Source organism: Neolamprologus multifasciatus, chromosome 18, assembly GCF_963576455.1.
Source record: "Neolamprologus multifasciatus chromosome 18, fNeoMul1.2, whole genome shotgun sequence".
Taxonomy (NCBI): domain Eukaryota; kingdom Metazoa; phylum Chordata; class Actinopteri; order Cichliformes; family Cichlidae; genus Neolamprologus; species Neolamprologus multifasciatus.
This window is the reverse complement of record NC_140456.1, coordinates 16,632,000-16,647,732: the sequence shown is the minus strand read 5'-3', so window position 1 is coordinate 16,647,732 and position 15,733 is coordinate 16,632,000. Positions and strand designations below refer to the sequence as shown.

The window sequence follows — 15,733 nt, the reverse complement described above, 5'->3', positions numbered from 1 at the left end:
TGTTCAATAATCTTTCGTGATGTTTAAACAGTAAAGGCCACCTTTGTTTTAATTTTTAGCGTAATCAAATGATTTCAACAGCTGTTGCTCTACATTTTAATAACAATGATTCAACCTGGATTCCAGCTTTCGTATAAAGCGATTTATTAGGTCAATATACTTTACAGTTGTCTCTTGTTTGGTCGTTAATTCCTTCACATTTTTTTTGTTCTTCCACAAATAGCTTTAAAAGGTGGTTTCTACACTTGCCAAACAAAAAACGCCTTAAGTTACATGCAAATGTCTCCAACAAATTGTACGAAACACAAAACAAACAAACAAAAAAATAAATCCAGAATAGCTTCATCAAATGAGGACATGCACATAACCAACAAAACAGTTTGGCCCTACATATAAATACTTAAAAAAATCTTTACAGTCGCATCTCATAGTGCTCATTTGTACCAGTTTTTACCCATTTATATTTACATATTAACAGAAACAATAAATAAAAATGAGAGCATATTGCCAAATAATTGGTCTGTCTGTGAGTAAATCCTCTTCTCCCTCAGACAAAATAATTGGAACATCCTTTTTGTGCTTCATGCGTTCAACAAATCAGTGGAACCTAGAGTCAAGTGTTTCTAATAATATTCTTTTTTTTGATTTTCATCTGAGTTCATGGCCTGGTCCCTTGCTCTATTTGTTGATGCTGACTCCTCACAGCGAACCTGTTGACGTGCACCGGGATGGGGACCACAATTTTGGGATTTCTCACCGGTTCTCCCGACCGGTTGTTGACGTTGCCCGCTTTGATCCGTTTCCACTTGGCCCTACGGTTCTGAAACCAAATCTTCACCTGCACCTCGCTCAGTTTGAGTGCGTGTGCGATCTGGGAGCGTTCAGTCAGAGAAAGGTATTTTTTACAGTGAAACTCCTTTTCGAGTTCGAGCAGCTGCTCGCTGGTAAAAGCTGTTCGTCTCCTCCGGCTCTTCCCTGCTGAGCTGCCGGTCGGTAGCGCCTCCTGCGAGCCCGTTTTTAGTTTGCTCTTCTGGGACAGGGCGCCGCAGTTGTTGCCGTCCGAGAAACTTTCGTTCTCGCTGTCCGCGGAGCTGTCCTCTCGGTCGCTGCAAACTGTGTCTGCTGATTTTAGGTCCAGCTTCTCGTCGTCTGAACTGTAGAGTTTGGTCTCGCCTAAAATGCGAAGATAAACAAAGAACACACGCAAACATACGCATTTAGTGATTTTATAGTTTATGAGCCCGCGGTGACAGCTGCAGATGTCTCACAACGTTGGACGACACTTGGTGTGTTTTGGGGGGGAAAAAAAGGCTGGCAGAGATCATGTGAAAGAACTTTTTTTTTTTCTTTTTTTGAAATTTCAGAAAAAAATCAGACCAGTCATGCTGAATCATCAGCGGTTTGTTTGTGGTCACTCAGTTGTTCCATAAGTTTCCACCGCAACTGAGAAACTTAGAAAATGCTGCATCCACATATAGACTGGACTTATTCTTGGCATTTAGCTCTGTTTTATGCTATAATAAAGACTGGTTCAGAAATGATTTCAAATACGGCCTTTTAAAATAGCAAATGTGCCTGAAACGGCAGTTCCCTCATAAAGCTTCGCTTTATGCTGCATACTCGGGATTTAGTAAAATACATTTTAATCAAGAGCTCTAAATGTAAAGAAGATGAAGGTGAAGATGAGATTAACTAGAACTATACACTATACCTGCTAATTCATCTTCACCCAAGAGGCCACTAATCTCCGCTTTATCGCATTTTACGCACAGTGGTCACTTTTACGCTGCAGCCCCGAGGCTTAAATATAATGAAAGAGAATGACTTGTAGAAGTGGTTGAGCCTACCTGATATTGTCTGAAAGGTTTCCGAGAAGTTGAGCATCTCAGAGCTCTTGTCCCGGCTGTGCAGCTCCTCGGAGTGTGGGCTTTCTTGCCTTCTCGCTCCCGGGTCGGCAGCGCTTAAACGTGGACCAGGCAGCTCTTGTGGTGGATAGAAACTGTCCGGGGGATCCGAGAAACTTGGCATTGTTGTTGTGAGCGCAACCATGGACGGTACCCCCTGTCCCAAACTGGCACAGAACGTGTTGGTGAGTCGTCCCGCAAAAGAAGCCAATGGCGCGAGTGGAGGTATACCAGACGATAAAGGAGAATGGGATAAAGCTTGTGGGATAACCAAAGGTCTGTACGGCATGAACATAGGATAGCCCGTGTAGAGCAGGTGTCCCGGTCTGGGCTGAGGGGTCCCTATCAGGGAATCGATTGAAAACGCCGTCCCTTGCCCGCCTGGTCGCTGCATTTTGCAGGCAAACACTTTTGTTCGGTGAAAACTTGAAAGCAAATGTCCTTCCGTCGACGACGAGCAAAACTTTCAGTTTAAAGAGAGTGTGAATTGAAAGTAGATCCTCTGCTGTGTTGTCATCCCTGGAAGTAGACCTCTTCTTCGGATATCTGCGCTCTAAATGCTTCAGTCAGTCGGACGCTTTGTTGTGTGCACCAGCGCTACCCTTTCCCTCTTATTTGTCACACACTGAGACATAAACACACGCTCCCTCTTTCTATCTGTCCCCTCTTTCCAACTCCTCCCTTCACCCCTCTTTGATGCACAGTGTGTGTGTGCGCGAGGAAAGAGAGGGCGAGAGCGCATTGGTTATCATCTGCAATACAAGAAGAATGAAAAGGGGGTGTTTCCCTGGGGGCTCATCCATCTTCCTCAAATTACGCTTCATTTCCTTATTCAGCCTCTGACTTTTTGGCCGTCTTGAGAGGCGGTAGTTTCCCAGTGGAGACCAAATAGACGAGTCACCCCCCTCATCTACCCCTCCTCAAGCCCTCCTCCCCTTTTGCCAGGTTCACCATTGACTGCAAAACGGTGTGAGAGACTGTTCCAGCCCTTCCCCTTCTATAATCGTTGACCACACCAACCCAATCAGCTATTATTAATTTTGATTGATGATAAGTAATTACTCTGGATTCAAGGGACAGCATAAAACAACGGTGGCTTTTGTTGAAATATTGGGACCGATGGGCATCAGAGTCGGGAGGGAGGAGAGGCAGATGTTTCTCCCATTCTCCGCGGCTAAAAACAATGCGTTTGGCTTCAGAAAGAAGAAGTGCCACGACAATTGCTCCCCGGAGAGAGAGCAAGCGAGGTAGAGAGAGAGAGCGAGATGCTGCGCGCGAAATTAGATTCAGATAAAAGCCGTTTGTGAGGTCAACTTCAGTGTGGACACAGACTCACAGTGGCTAAAGTTACTAATCCCCAAATCTAAATCTATAAATCTATAAACTTTAATCTCTTTTGCTGGCCATATGCCAATTAAAACAACGTGTGCTTTTTTCTTTCTTTTTTTAGAAACTAAATAAAGCACTAATTTTACTGTGCGCTTTTGGAAAAGTAATTTGTCCCTGATCAAAGTCGCATAGGGTGGGAAGAAAAAAAAACTCTTTTCTTAAGCACTGGTTTAATCGCAGATCATCTCACCTTTTAAATGGCAATGGGAACTGATGATGATTAGCCCTATTGAGTCCTGGGTGCCCGGGCTCTCCAACTGGTCGTCTGATTGCATGAGGACATAAACATATCACCACCGACTCTGATTAGCAGTGGAGGGCCAGGGCAGGCTAATTCTTATAATTGCAAGTGACTTCAGCAGCACCTCGCTTTGATCTACTGAAACCATTTGCCGAGCTCGTCTTCCTTTCTTTTTCGGGTTATTCTGAGTTTACGTTGCTGCTCTTTGCGCGCTTTGTGAACAAAATTCTGTGATTGCCTGTTTCATTTCTTAAAGACCAATCAAAACTGTGTTAAAATAGGGCCTGTGTTCTCAACCTCTTTATGACTAAAAAAAAGTTTTATAAGGCAGGGATATAAAAATGATACCGAACCTCTATCTGCTGTCTGTAAATTCACATTAAAGCTGCCCCCCCCCCCCCCCCCCCCGTGTAATAATTTTAAAAAGGTCCAGATCGTCTCCATCTAAACTTTTCCACCCAGTAAGTAATGGAACAGAAGAAGCGTTCTTTTTTCCGCCTGTTCGTTCTAACCTCAAAAACCAAATCTAAAAACAATTTCACAACACACATTCAAATATCTCTAAAAGTTATTCATCATATTTCTGCTTAATTTGATTTCAATTTTTAATTTTTGAGGGCATACTGGATTGGATACCGGTGCTTCCTAAAATATTTTTGTGTTATAAATTACTAATTTCCAGAAAAACGCGGTAATGACAAAACAGCCAGTAAACACACACAGAGAAAAATGACTACAAGCAAAAACATGACAGAAAAATATAAAAACACGAAACATGAAAAGAACAATGACCAGATCATGCAACAGTAGTGGAAATCTTTATTTCCATTTAAAGCCTGTTTTAATCATATATATATAATTACAGGCATCTCGGTGGCTCAAACGATTAATGCAAATATTTTGATGGCAATACTCGATGTGCAAAACATAATTACTATGCTTCCCAGCGCTGACCTATGATAATAGCTATGTATACAATTTAAAGCAAGTCGTCCTTTTTAAATTAAAGTGTAAAAGTAAGAAAAAAAGAAAAGAAAAAGTGATCAAAAAAGTAAAGAAAATATAAACCAATACAGCTGCAGCCCCACTGCATAATTTAATAATTCTAGTCTGTAGCGCCCTCTTGTGGTGCAACATCAAACGTGTTTCTGCGCTGAGACATGGATCAAAACATGACAGGAAACGACTCTGAGTCTGCCTCCTGAAAATCTTATGTATGGCAGCACGCACCCTAAAAAAATCTGCGTATTGATTCACATTGTTGGACTTTTATCACCATCGATATTTGGTACAAATATTCACACTCAGATTGGACTTTTAGTGAATGTATCCTCTGAAATCCAGGAGAAGATAGTTCTTGATGAACTTGGGCAGATCGAGCTTTGGGACCACTTTGTGTACCCGGCCTTCCAGGAATCTCCTGAGACTGCAGCGAGCCAAGTGTTGCAACGAGCGAGGAGTCATTTCCAGGGAGAAGACTGACTCATAAAATTCTTTGTGTTCCTTTTTTGGACAGAAACACACAAAAAATAGATTTAACTGATGAACTGATACTAGATCGATGGCTCTATATTGATGCTTTGATATTCTGAGTTTAGTTTTGCAATCAGCTTATATTTAAAAATGAATGATTAAAAAATATCTTTCTGAATATAAAATAATGATAAATTACTTAATGTTCTTTTCATTTTTAAAAGCCCTCATATTTATAAGGCAACCTAAATGGCTGAGATGGGTCACTTTAAAAGTATTAATTTAAAGACAATGAAGACTAAAACACTTAACTAAACATATTAATAATAATAATAATAATAATTAAAAAATAATAATTTCACATTTAAAAAGCTTGCCTTAAACACCTCTTCTGACACGGACTCAACCCAGGTGTCCGTGACTTTGAGGTGACTGTAGGCATTCAGGAGAACCTCAACAGTGCGTGGCGATTTGGAGCAGTGCATCAAAACCTGCAAGGTGCATCACAACTCAGAGCAAAGCAGTACGATTTAAACAATCAACATTTAAGTTCATGAGCAAGCATGTGACTCCATAGAACTGAAGAAATAAAGTAATTAAACACTTGTGAAATGAACAGATTGGTCTTCCCTCCAGGGGTTTAACTGGAAATTATGCAATTAGTGCTAATTAATCTCCTATTAACACTTGCCTAATTAGGAACCAGGCATTTTGTGTAGTGCACGTGGGTTCACTGATAGTTGTAGTCTGTTTCCCGCTGAGAGTGCAACACTTCATGTTGTGCCATGAGATGGTAATGATTTGAATGTGAAGTTGTGAAGTCTGGAATATTGCAAGGAACAGTGTAGTGTTTAAAATAAATCTTAGTCAAGGTGTTACATGTGCAGTACTTGCTAATTATGCAAAATGAGCCACCTTGATGAATAATTGGCTGTAGCCGTGATAGCATGCTTCTCCACACGTTTTATTCTGACTCCATGTAATATTCAAGCATTTGGGTCCCTACCTTCGGAAGAGCACCGGGCCACACCCGAATGGAGCCGTGGTTGAGCAGAGAGCGGACAATCCTCTCAGGACTATGGGAAATCTTGTAGGTCACCACCTTCAGGATGTTGTGCATCGGAGCTTCACCTCCATAGTCCATGTTGTTAACGCAGGCCCCATTTTCGAGCAGCAGATCCACTATGTCTGGGTTCGCATTCTTACAGGCCATGTGCAAAGGAGTGCGTTTGTCCTGTTCCTCAGTGTGGATGTTGGCCCCTGCGTTTATAAGTATCTGACACACCTTGAAATAATTACGGAGATCCTGTGCCTCCTGGGGCTGTGAGCAAGCAGAATTGATGGAGGTGAGACCCTCATAGTTCTGTTTGTTCACAGCAGCTCCATGACGCAGGTACAGCTCAGTGTGGTCTGGGAGGCCATTCCTGGCAGCCACATGGAGAGGAGTGTCATATTCATCTACAGTGCAGCCGTTGATTGCAGCTCCATACTGAAGGAGATACTTGGCACATCTGCAGACAGGATTAATAGAATCAGGTAGATCAGTTGTTCCTACACTTTAGATTTTTTTTCCCTTTCAGATTCAAAGGCATTTTAATGCATTATGCTTGGTATCTTTTTTTGTCAGCTGTTTATATTACAGCAAAATTTACAACTAGGGGCAGCAGCAGTCCCAAATTTAATATATTTTACTGTCACTTGTAGCTTCACCTCCTGCTCCTGGAATATGTAACTCCTGAAGGAGGAAATGACAGAAACAACAGAATGTTTACTCTGCAATAAATACACCTTTTGCTCAGGTAAATATACTCAGGGGTTTTGTTTGCTCTTATATAAACTCGCAGCTACAAGGATACAAGTTCAAGTACTGGTGCTTAAGACTGACTGCACTAGATGAGGAATGAAAACACCCTTACATAGTTTTACTGGATTTCACTTACTCAAGGGATTCAGCGCTTGTACAAACATGCAAAGGCAGAAGGCCGTCCTCTGAGACAGCATTGGCATTGGCACCGTGCATCAGCAAGAGTTTGGCACACTCTGGTTGGCAGTTTTCACAAGCCTCGTGCAGCGCAGTGGTGCCGCCAGGTGCTAGGTCAACATCTGCTCCGCGCTGCAGCAGGAGCCTCAGGCAGTCCGCGAAGCCTCGACCAGCTGTGATGTGAAGCGGTGTCGTCAGCTCCTGCTCATAAGTCAGTGACCACAGTCCTGCCAACAGGGAGCAAAAGTGTCATGAAGACAACATTGAACTCAAGCCATAGGACCACATGGCTATATACATGTATACATGTCACATATATGCTTCAGCAGATATAGTATACAGCAGGGGTGACAAAAATAAGGCCTGAGGGCCAGAATAGGTATGGCAAGGCTTCAATCCAGCCCAGGGGATGGCTTTTGGAAAACATTAGATAGGGAATACATTTTTGGATTTTCAACTGTATTTTTATATGTTTTACAGCTTTTCCTGCTATAAACTAATAGACATAGTTAAGTAATAGATAAAGAATGAAATGACAGAGAAGTACCTGTTTTTCTTGGTTAAAACATAAAACTTTCAGTGGAACAAAAACTTTAGGTTTTTAAATACATGATAGTCTGAGCTACCAGGCATTTTTTTTTTGTACTTTTCCACATTTATCATGCAGGAAAAACTGAGATGTCATGTTGAAACTACACTTCTTTATCTTATATTAAGGTACCTCTGGGATCAGATGTTTGGTTAAACATCCTTACACTGACAAAGTTGAGTTTCACCCGTCTCGCCCACTTAAAATCAAAGTGGACTGTATGTAACCCTCAATGTAATTTGACATCCCTGGTATACAGTGTAACATTTTAATGTACTCATAACATGTTTCATCAAAATCTAGTTTAACCTTGCTGATGCAAGATTAAACATAAAAATCAAGGACCTACTCAGGCCTCTGTAGTTAAATCTAAAGTTCTTCCACTCCTCCAAGTTGCTGGTGTCATAAATTGCATCAATAAGGTAGCCATACTCATCATCATCCACGATACCGAGGATAGTCAGCTCATCGCCCACGAGCAAAGAGTTCCAGAACTGCAGGATACAACCTGTAGCCTTGGCTGTGGCGATCACATCTTCTCTGTATTTCTTTTGTTTGCGCCACTTCACTCTAGGTGCTACGTAAGCCATATTACAGCGAACTAGTTTGTTTTTAAAATGTATTAGTTGTGAGGTTTCTCCTGAAGCACCACTTATGCAGGTTGTTTGTGCAGACAGGGCTATTTCAGGGAGGTGTTATGTGATATTGTGCTTGACCCTTTGAACCCGTGGCATGAGAGCCAATGACTGCATTGCATGTAACCTGCCTAATTCTCCAGCTAATACAGTTTTGCAGTCTAAGAAATTAGAAGTGACACATTATTTAGCAACAACAAAAAAGTCCTTCATGATGTTTTTCCAGTGACAAAACAAGTTATTGAAAGCGGACACTGACTCAGTCTTTAATGGAAGGGTCACAACTGAATCTAATGGATTGTCCTGTTGCACAGAACAAACAGATGACTCGCAGGTCTGATTATGTGGTGGGCATATGATGGTTTCTATAAATAGCTCTTTGGGTTCTGTGGCTATAAATATTGCATTGATTTATCTAGTGAGAGGCGCCAGATGCACGTTGCTCAGCAATGCACAGCAGTGATTTCTTTATATGTTTTAGCCTTTAGTTTTTTCGTGAAATCACAGGAAGTGTTCAAACCATACTGATTTTGGATGCCAATCTCGAGAAAATACGGTCCGATTCATGTGACTTCTTAGATCACTGATGAAGACAGATGTTGTCTCTTACCTTCCCCTCTGGCAGCCCAGCGCATTTCCCCTCCCTGTGGCTCAATGATGAGGTTTGCTGTGGATCCTCTAGGAAAAAAGTGCTGCATAGCCTCCAGGTCTCCTGTATACAAAGCATTGTGGATGACCACATCGTGGCAGACAGCTGGTGGCAGGGACTTCAGCAGTGCTCTGTTGTTGGCCTCCTTCTTCAGCATATAGCTACTCAGATTATGAGAGGCAAGTTGCCTGCTGTACTTGTATCTCTCTAGCGTGTCCTTGTCAAGTTCAAGAGAACGCAAGGCCATGGACGTGAAGACAAAGCTGCCTCTCGACATGCTTGTTGTGCGATATGTGTATGATTATGTCTAACAAGTCCCTTCTCTCTGTTTCTGTTGTTATTTCACTCTCTCTGGCTGATGTCCACTTTGTACCCGCCGGCTGTTCACAGGGTTGATTCACAGAGTTGTTTTGATATTCGGCATGAGACCCTCCCTGCAGCGTGACAAGTAAATGCTATTTTTATGTCTCACACGCAGCCACTCAAACCTCTCCGGTTTGCCTCCAGCAAAGTTATAAAGTCTCTCTGTTAGACTGCTAGTATCAAACCCAGTGCATGCTGTTTTAAAAGTAATACAATGTTTACTAAAATTACAATTAATTTAGCAAAACTTTACCAAAAGGAGGCTTAAAATCTACTGATTTTCAGTGTGGTTCTTTCAACTTTCCCTACTTTAAATTTATTGAGCATAATAAGTCTGAAAAGTCAGTGGATGTGAACCTTTTTGTCCACTGTTCACCTTCACTGTTTTAACAAAAAAAAAAAAAACATGTTAAAAAAGAAAAAATCTCCAGACCTATAAGGTCAGATTTTGCCGTGACATTTTTCTTAGAGGAAGAGCAAATAAGAACGCCCTATTTGTAAGCCCCCGAGTAGCTAGCAGAATGCCTTTTTCAGCTCAGTATTTTTTTTCCAAGAGCTTTAATGGATTTTATGTATCCACATGGCTCCCTGCATTAGAACATTAGGCTGAATGACTGGCAACCGCTGTGTCACTCTGCCCCACGTGTAGTGTTCTGATGGCGGAGGGACGGCACATAATTAAGCCTCTTAAGCCTACTCGCTAGGCATCTGACAAACATCTCTTTTGACTGATGAACAACCATTTTCCAGTGGTAGAAATTCTACCCAGCAGAAAAAACCTAAACAAAACAAAAAAAAAACCCAAAACAAAACAGATCTCACAGCTCTGTAGACACCAAGGATGCAATTTCATGTCTTCAAAGGGTGACCTTCAATTTGACACCATCACCATCTAATTTTAGCAGTATTTGATACATTGCGTATCAAAAACACACTTTTTAAGGTGTACTTATCCGCCTTCGTGTTGGAGTCTATTAAGATGCCTGCAAGCTCTGCGGAAAACAAAGTTTGCGCCACAGGTGGAGGAATACACGATATTGGCGAAGAGGTTTTACCTTCTTTTCTACTCGAAAACACAGAGGCAGAGCCGCATCTCATCTATACCTTAACGACTGTTCTGGTATGGAAATCAAGGTCATTTATTTTATGTTACAGTTGGTAATAGATGCCACATTAAACTGAAGGCGAGTAAGAGTTTCAACTTTGAAAACACACATTACCAGAGAGAGACTAGGAATATTGTTTTTGCGGCTGGAGTACATCCTTTTAAATGATATACATAATGAGTTTATAATATGCATCTGGGCTACCTCCTCTCTACTTTGATGTCTTCCAAATGGCCCGGGTGTCATCAGCAAAACATGTAGGCACTTTCCCGCCTCATTGACTCCCAAATGTATTTTAAATATCATTCCTGGTAACGCAATTATTTAAAACGCTGAACTAAACACTTACTAATGGGGAAAAAGACAGCCACTTCGATAAATTCATTTCTCAAATGGTGGGCATTCGTGTTTCCTTTTTTCCCCCCTTTCTCTCTCTCTGTGAAGCGGAGGCAACTCTGATGATAACAAAAAAACATCAGCAGCAGTAACACCCCCTGCCCTCACAGCCCCCTGTGGACATATTAAATCTATGGTTTCCTCACATTACCCACCAGTAGCTGCCTCTCCAAGGCTTTCTGCATTGTGGTCAACCACCTTCCTATCCCAAGGCAGTCAGTAAGAGGCTGGACATCAGCAACGGCCCTGATGAGCGCGAGGCACTTCATTTATGCAATCATAGGCAATTAGTTCCCTCTGATTATGAGGCTCTTAATGCTATTTTGAGTACTGTGTGCCACAGTACTACAGAAAGAAATTAAACTATAGCCCTCCCTCCACACTGAGCAGTCATTTAATATACTGGGAACATAATGAAATGTACACAGTAATTACAGTAATATTAAATGCTAATGGGTTTGCAATTGGCTCTGCTGTTAGCTTAAGAGAGTCAGAAAGACAGTCCAAGTTTAGACATAGATCAATTATCCATCAGGTGTTTCTTATCTTAGTGGTTTATGTGTTATTTCATGTTATTCCTATCAGAAAAAGCACGATCAGTGCTTGAGCAACTCTGTGCTGGTTAATACGCTAGATACACATTTCAGCACATGTCTCTGCCATGAAGTTTGCATTCAGGTCGTGGAACAACTGATAAGACATGATAGGCAAGTTTAATTGGCTATTGTCATTATCTAAAGACAAGCTAGCTGTTGCATTTACTGTATGTATTTTCCGATTTTAATCCGGGCTCACTTGTTCTAATTTTCCTTGTATCATACTATAGTCCATCCAGTCGTATTACGCTAGGCACACACATGCACACATTTGCATATTTCATGCCATTAAACATCTTGGATAACTAATCAGCAATGCTTTGCTTCTATACATGTGACACATAAAAATCTACAACTGGGCTTAAGTGAGGTTTCCTGTTTGCAAATTTTCCTCAAATCTCATCACAATGCTTGAGATGTTGGTGAAGAACCTAAATGAATTTATAGAGCCTTGAATTGAACAGTAGCCCCAGACCATTCAGTGGAAGCATGATTACTTTTTCTGTATTCTTTCAGCCCTTAGCCCACTACCTATAATGTATTGTATGGGTCTTTGCAGATTCCAATTGTCTCTCAATGCACTGATCACCACGCAAATAGCCCTCTGTTTCATCATGACAATTGAGAGGTTCATATTTCAACCTAATAGTCCTGTATAACTTTAACCATCTATCACAACCTCATTTCATTGCGGTTGCAGTTAATACGCGCTTCCCTGCCAAGTGGAACATTTTCTAATGATGCACTCTCACATGAAAACAAGGCAAGTCATCCCAGGCTCTGCATCACTCACTAATGCACCCATCCATAATGTGTTCATAGCAGTCTGCCTAAAGGAGACAGCGATGACTACTACTAGGCATGGGCATAAGAGGGGATATGGGGAAGAGTGCAAGACACAAAACCTAAATGGCCACGATTATTATGAACAAAGTCACTGCCATTAAAGGCCGTATCACCCTCATAATAACGTCTCTAGATTTCATATCATTACCAAGAATACTAGGAAATATCTGAGATGGTATCTCAACAATAACAGTCAGTGGCAACCTGCATTATCACAGTAAGTCTGGCTTTGTGGGACGTTGATAAGTGCAGTCTAATAGGTGTATGTAAAGCCCGATGTAAACACCATCCTAATTAGAGAGACCTTTATCAGTTCCTCCGCTTTATGCAGATTGAACTGGTGCAAACGCTAGTGTCATTATCCTGTAATCAAGTAGCATTCAGCTGATGGTGCCGTCTCTTAAAAACCTGATTATAATGCATAACAAGGACACAGTGTTGCTTTATCTCCTCTGTTAGTTTATAAATATTTCAATTTTAAGGATGACCTAGCCAGATAAAGATCTTGCAGGAGTTTGCATGAAGTCCATCGTAAGTGAAAAGATTGCTGTATTTTAAAATATAAGTAAACGCAGTATTGTGTATTTAGTCAAAAACAGCAAAAAACTAATGTTGACAACATACCAAACTTCGAAACGTATAAACACCACTGAGTTTTCCTTCAATTAAGTAATTGCTCTCTCTCTATATATATATATTATTTTATAAAATTATCATCTCATTTTTTTCATTATCATGATGGACAAAATTTCAGAAATAACTTCTAAAGATTATTTCTTTGACTTTTTCTCGTAGCTGGACAGCCAATCCGGAAATGAGTTCAAATGATTAGTGACCAAAACCAAAGACATGTTTTTTTGTTTCAGTACCTGGCATAAGTCAACATACACTCACACATGTTAAATAAACCTTCCTTCATTCTTTCATCGTCGTCAGGGTTAACAGGATGACTTGCTAGCTAGCTAAGCTATAGTTCAGCTAATTTCCTAACGTCACTTTTCATAGTTACAACCGCCCAGGTTATGACGATGATGGTGAAGATGTCTGAAGTGAAAAAGAGACTATTATTTGTGGTCGTACAGACTATGAGGTCTCGAATCATTAAAGAAAGTATACGTTAAAAAAATCAAGGCGATATTACCTGGCAGTGATCAGGTTCAAGTTTACATGGTGACGCAGGAGACACCTGTTTAAGTGCCCACCTGTGCGTGCTGCTGTTGTAATCTGCATCTGTAATCTGCCTGTAATCAGAAAGAAAGTGTGATGTCATGTTTTAATCAGAACCATGTTTTCAATAGGTTTGTTATGGACAGCATCCAGCAGACATATGCATCCATACATCACCCAGGCTGTACTGGTGAAATATGGCAGACCTCTACCACACCATGTTTGCTTATCGTGAATTAATAAAGCACTGTGGTAAGAGAAAATTCGCTAATGGAGCTTAACTTGGACATTCTAGATATATAGAGGGAAATATTCAAGCTCCCCGACAAAACATGATAGCATTCAGTGCACTAATGGCTTGCTAAGGTAGAATTTCTAAAGGGTTATTGCTGCTGTATTGACTTTATTGGCTTTTATAAAAGTTATCAAGTCGGTGAAAGGAATGTTAATGTTTAAATGCGGAGTGCTACTGGCTTCCTAATGAGTAATTTCTGTAGTTTCTAGTTTGCTATCACACTGCGGTATACAACTTATGCAAGGATGAAATGCACAAAAGTCCCCTTTGAAGGTGCATCTGAACAAGATAGATGCAATTACCCCATCTAGTGGCGACACCAGCCACGATGGCTTTACTTTATTGGGGGAGGAAAAAAAAAAGAAAAGAAACTCATGGCTTTGTGAATTATTTTAATGACCAGCTTACAAAACTGCCAACTCTCAAGTTTAGATTCCTCAACATAACGCACTGGAAGTTTTCACTTGGAGCTGGTGTACTTGGTGACGGCCTTGGTTCCCTCAGACACGGCGTGTTTAGCTAGCTCCCCGGGCAGCAGCAGCCTCACCGCAGTTTGCACCTCTCTGCTGGTGATGGTGGAGCGCTTGTTGTACTGAGCCAGGCGGGACGCTTCTGTGGCAATCCTCTCGAACAGGTCATTGACGAAGGAGTTCATGATGCTCATGGCTCTGCTCGAAATCCCCGTGTCCGGATGAACCTGAGGGCAGGAAGAAGGGTTGCCATGCCATTTAATTAGAGGACAAAGAAAACCGAGGCAGCCGTAAGGTTCGTTGCGCCTTTCTTCTTCTTCACCCACCTGTTTCAAAACTTTATAGATGTACATCGCGTAAGTCTCTCTTCTTTTGGCTTTTCTTTTGGCTTTTTTCTCAGTTGAACTTTTCCCCTTCTTTTTGGATACGTCGTTAGTCATGTTAACCAGTCAAAATTGCTATATCCACTTATTCAGGAGCGGTTATGCCAATCTTGGTTGACGGGCAGCTGCTTATGTAGCGTGCCTTAATTAGTCATTAATTTACTTCACCTGGTTTGCTTCTCTAGGCTAGACTGATAGACATCAAAGTATAGCCAAATACTGACCATGAGAACGGCTATTTATCACAATAGTGTTATTCCTTTTTTCCTTCCTTCTGTGTTTTAGTGGCTTAATTTATTTATTTTTTAATTTTTTATTGCAAGTGGAAGTAGATTTCTATATTTAGGATGTTGCACCTAACAATGGTGTCCACTGGGTGGCGGACTTGCATTAGTTTTAAAGACTCGATATGCGCTTGAAAGCGGATTTCTATACTTGCTTTTGATTTAATTGCAATCCACTTTAATCTTCCTTCTGCCTCGTGGGTCATTAAATGTACCAAATATGTGGATGCCATTAAGCATCATAACATTTATCAACAACACCTTTGAGTTCCATTTGCAGTCATATCCAGTGTTTAGGTGACAATCAGCCAGACATGTAGGGTTATACGGTTTTCCGATAGATTAATGCGCACTGAGGCTGTGTTTATTAAAAATGCATGCCATTATGAGCAAGGTTGAATTAAAGCTTTAACCCCAGCCCCAAAGCCCAGAGTTCGTTTTGCTCACAGTTGTATTTTTTTTAGTGTGACAAAATTAATTCTGCACTCTTAATGGGGCACAGTGGTGCAGAGGATTGGACTGCTGCAAGAAGGCTCGGTAACCCCAGGTTGCCAGCTGGCAGTCTTCTTGCCATCTCCTTGTACCTGTGAAGGTTTCCCCTAAGCTCACCACTCTCCTCCCACAGTCCAAAATATGCAAGTTAGGTTTACTGGTCACTCTTAGTTGCCCAGTCTCTTTGTGGCTGTACTCCACCAGTGCTTTAAAGATAATAGAGCAGAGTGAATGGATAGATTGAAGAAAAAAAATTCAGTGTGATGCTAATGATTGTTTCCTGCCACATCCATCCACCCATCCATCCTTTCGACTTCTCCGAACATGTCCCCTTTCACATGACAGAATCAGAATTTATACTTTATGCTTCAGCTGAACTTTTACAAATGCAAAACTTACATTATTTATGATGATTTTCATGATTACTGCTCTCATTAGCAAACAGAAATCGTGTTTAAATATGGACTGCTGTAC

At 41.1% G+C, this 15,733-nt stretch overlaps 3 protein-coding genes across 5 annotated transcripts; all 3 read right to left on the bottom strand.

The window, feature by feature from the left end:
- Positions 1 to 127: 127 nt before the first annotated feature.
- On the bottom strand, positions 128 to 4,230 carry gbx1 (gastrulation brain homeobox 1). The gene is made up of 2 exons (XM_085139169.1): positions 1,848 to 4,230; positions 128 to 1,173 (listed from the first exon to the last, which is right to left on the bottom strand). Exons 1-2 carry the CDS (start codon positions 2,296 to 2,298, stop codon positions 659 to 661), a joined length of 966 nt encoding a protein of 321 aa, XP_084995295.1. The 5' UTR covers positions 2,299 to 4,230; the 3' UTR covers positions 128 to 658.
- A 103-nt stretch (positions 4,231 to 4,333) lies between these two features.
- asb10 (ankyrin repeat and SOCS box containing 10) lies at positions 4,334 to 13,882 on the bottom strand. Of its 3 annotated transcripts, XM_085139168.1 has the most exons (6): positions 13,310 to 13,882; positions 8,823 to 8,924; positions 6,948 to 7,215; positions 6,014 to 6,518; positions 5,385 to 5,498; positions 4,334 to 5,037 (listed from the first exon to the last, which is right to left on the bottom strand). In XM_085139168.1, the coding sequence occupies exons 2-6, from the start codon at positions 8,908 to 8,910 to the stop codon at positions 4,852 to 4,854; spliced, it is 1,161 nt and encodes a 386-aa protein (XP_084995294.1). In that variant the 5' UTR covers positions 8,911 to 8,924; positions 13,310 to 13,882; the 3' UTR covers positions 4,334 to 4,851. The 3 variants fall into 3 exon arrangements, with proteins under 3 accessions (XP_084995294.1, XP_084995292.1, XP_084995293.1); XM_085139166.1 differs by lacking the exon at positions 13,310 to 13,882 and having other exon boundaries at positions 8,823 to 9,370; XM_085139167.1 differs by lacking the exons at positions 8,823 to 8,924; positions 13,310 to 13,882 and adding an exon at positions 7,927 to 8,814.
- Positions 13,883 to 14,005: 123 nt separating this feature from the next.
- On the bottom strand, positions 14,006 to 14,612 carry h2bk1 (H2B.K variant histone 1). The gene is made up of 2 exons (XM_085139171.1): positions 14,427 to 14,612; positions 14,006 to 14,327 (listed from the first exon to the last, which is right to left on the bottom strand). Exons 1-2 carry the CDS (start codon positions 14,538 to 14,540, stop codon positions 14,091 to 14,093), a joined length of 351 nt encoding a protein of 116 aa, XP_084995297.1. The 5' UTR covers positions 14,541 to 14,612; the 3' UTR covers positions 14,006 to 14,090.
- Positions 14,613 to 15,733: the final 1,121 nt, after the last annotated feature.